The 1,748-nt window shown below is 53.5% G+C and overlaps 1 protein-coding gene across 1 annotated transcript in view; it reads right to left on the bottom strand.

The window, feature by feature from the left end:
- CBX7 (chromobox 7) overlaps positions 1 to 1,486 on the bottom strand; it is a 16,064-nt gene extending 14,578 nt beyond the window's left edge. Inside the window, exon 1 of the mRNA XM_015419167.1 lies at positions 1,125 to 1,486. Within this exon, the coding sequence (XP_015274653.1) occupies positions 1,125 to 1,193 (69 nt within the window). The 5' untranslated portion in view covers positions 1,194 to 1,486. The remainder of the gene's footprint in view (positions 1 to 1,124) is intronic.
- Between the last annotated feature and the right edge of the window lie 262 nt (positions 1,487 to 1,748).

Here is a 1,748-nt window from a genome sequence, read left to right as displayed (position 1 = left end):
ATAAGGTGCAGAGGATCTTGAGCCAGTTGTAAATATTGGACTGCATCCTCAACCCCACCGCCACTATATAGAATTTTACACTGCAGGAAAAGGCGAGTCACCAGACTGAAAATTAAGGAGACAAACAGTTACATTTTCCACTGCAAATTATGGGTTAGCTGATCTCTAACAATGGGATATATTATTATGCAGCCTCTCCACAACCCAAAGGAGCATTCAAACTGCAGGTTCAACATTAATGTCCTACATAAGGCTAGGCAAAACACCAACATATAGACATTGGAAGAACACTGGGATCTTCCAGGATTCAACAAAAGTGCAGTAATGGCCTTTGGTGCCTCCATTTATCTAAAGTTAACTTAGCCTGTAATATACACGATCCAGATCTTTCTTTTCCACATGCACTATTGTGACTTCAAGGAGCGGGAACATGGGGAAGTGGGGTAACAGTCCCAGCTGAAGGAGAGGGGTTTCGAAAGTTCCGCTTCCACCCAATTTTAACTGGCACATCTGACTCCCTCCGCTTACCCTGCCTGGGCAGTAACCTCTGGAGCACCACTACCACTTCCCTATGGGGTGAGACAACTTATCAATGATCTTGGCTGTCTTACCAAAGAAGCAAGCCCCCTACAACTGACCACCCCGTACCAAAATATTTCAAGGATTCTAGCCTGGGGAGGTTATACAACATTTGGTCACACACCAACCACGTGGTAACGTAATATGGATATGTGCGTTTCCAACCTCATTTGGAGCATGACAGCCAACCCTGCACGTGCCTGCAAGGGCTTGAGGTTGACAGGGGTTCCACTGCCGCCCCCTGCCGGCAGGAAGATGCTAAGACCTACCACGCCCCCCACTCGCACCACGGCATGGCATTGGGGGGCTACTGGAAAATGGGAGGTTTCTTGCAGCTCCAGAAGGGAATGGAGATGGGGCACATAGTCCCTCCATACTTCCCCACAGCAAGGCATAGAGCTGCCCATGTGATTCCTGCTTGGGATATACCAGATGAACATCTCAGGGAAGGTGCAGAAATAGAGCCCGCTCCCCCCCCCCCCCCCCCCCATCTCTGCTTGCAGCCCGGGAGAGTAAACGCGAACGAGATAGCAAACAGAACCCACCTTCCTTATGCGCTTCTTCCTGATGCTCTCCACCGCAAACACCTGCTCCCCGATAGCGGAAAGCTCCATACAGGGAGAAATGAGGAGGCGGCTGTTCCCAGATTCAGTGCGGGGTCCGTCTACGTGCCGCGGAGTCTTGAGCGCCTTTTTTTATTTTTTATTTTTGCTGCTGCTGCTGCTGTTATTGCAACGCTCGCTTGGACTTACTCTCACTTACACACGCACGCACACCCCCCTCGCGCGCTCAATCACGCCGCCTCCAACGTTCCATTTTAGAACCTGCGCAACATTTTCCCAGGCGCGCGCAAGCCTCCGCCCCCTTCTCGTGAGCGCCTGTCAGGCACCGAGCGCACGAGGGCCGAGCCGAGACCTGGCCGAGCAGCTCCTCCCACAAGCAACCTGCTCGAGAGCCGGAGGAGGCGCGGACGGCTCCTCCGCCTCCGGCCTTTATTTGGTGCGAGGCTTCCGTGGCCAGCCTGGAGCATTACCCCTCCCCTCCTCATAAGGGAAGGGGGGGGGAAGAACCCGGTTTGAATGAGGACTGGAATTAAGAGCGGGACATTGTGGACGGCGGGAGGCGCTGGAATGTCTCGGTCCTTTCGCAGCCTTGGGCTCTGGGTGGCG

Source organism: Gekko japonicus, unplaced genomic scaffold (assembly GCF_001447785.1).
Source record: "Gekko japonicus isolate JY-2015 unplaced genomic scaffold, Gekko_japonicus_V1.1 scaffold37, whole genome shotgun sequence".
Lineage (NCBI taxonomy): Eukaryota > Metazoa > Chordata > Lepidosauria > Squamata > Gekkonidae > Gekko > Gekko japonicus.
This window is presented reverse-complemented; position numbering and strand designations above follow the sequence as displayed.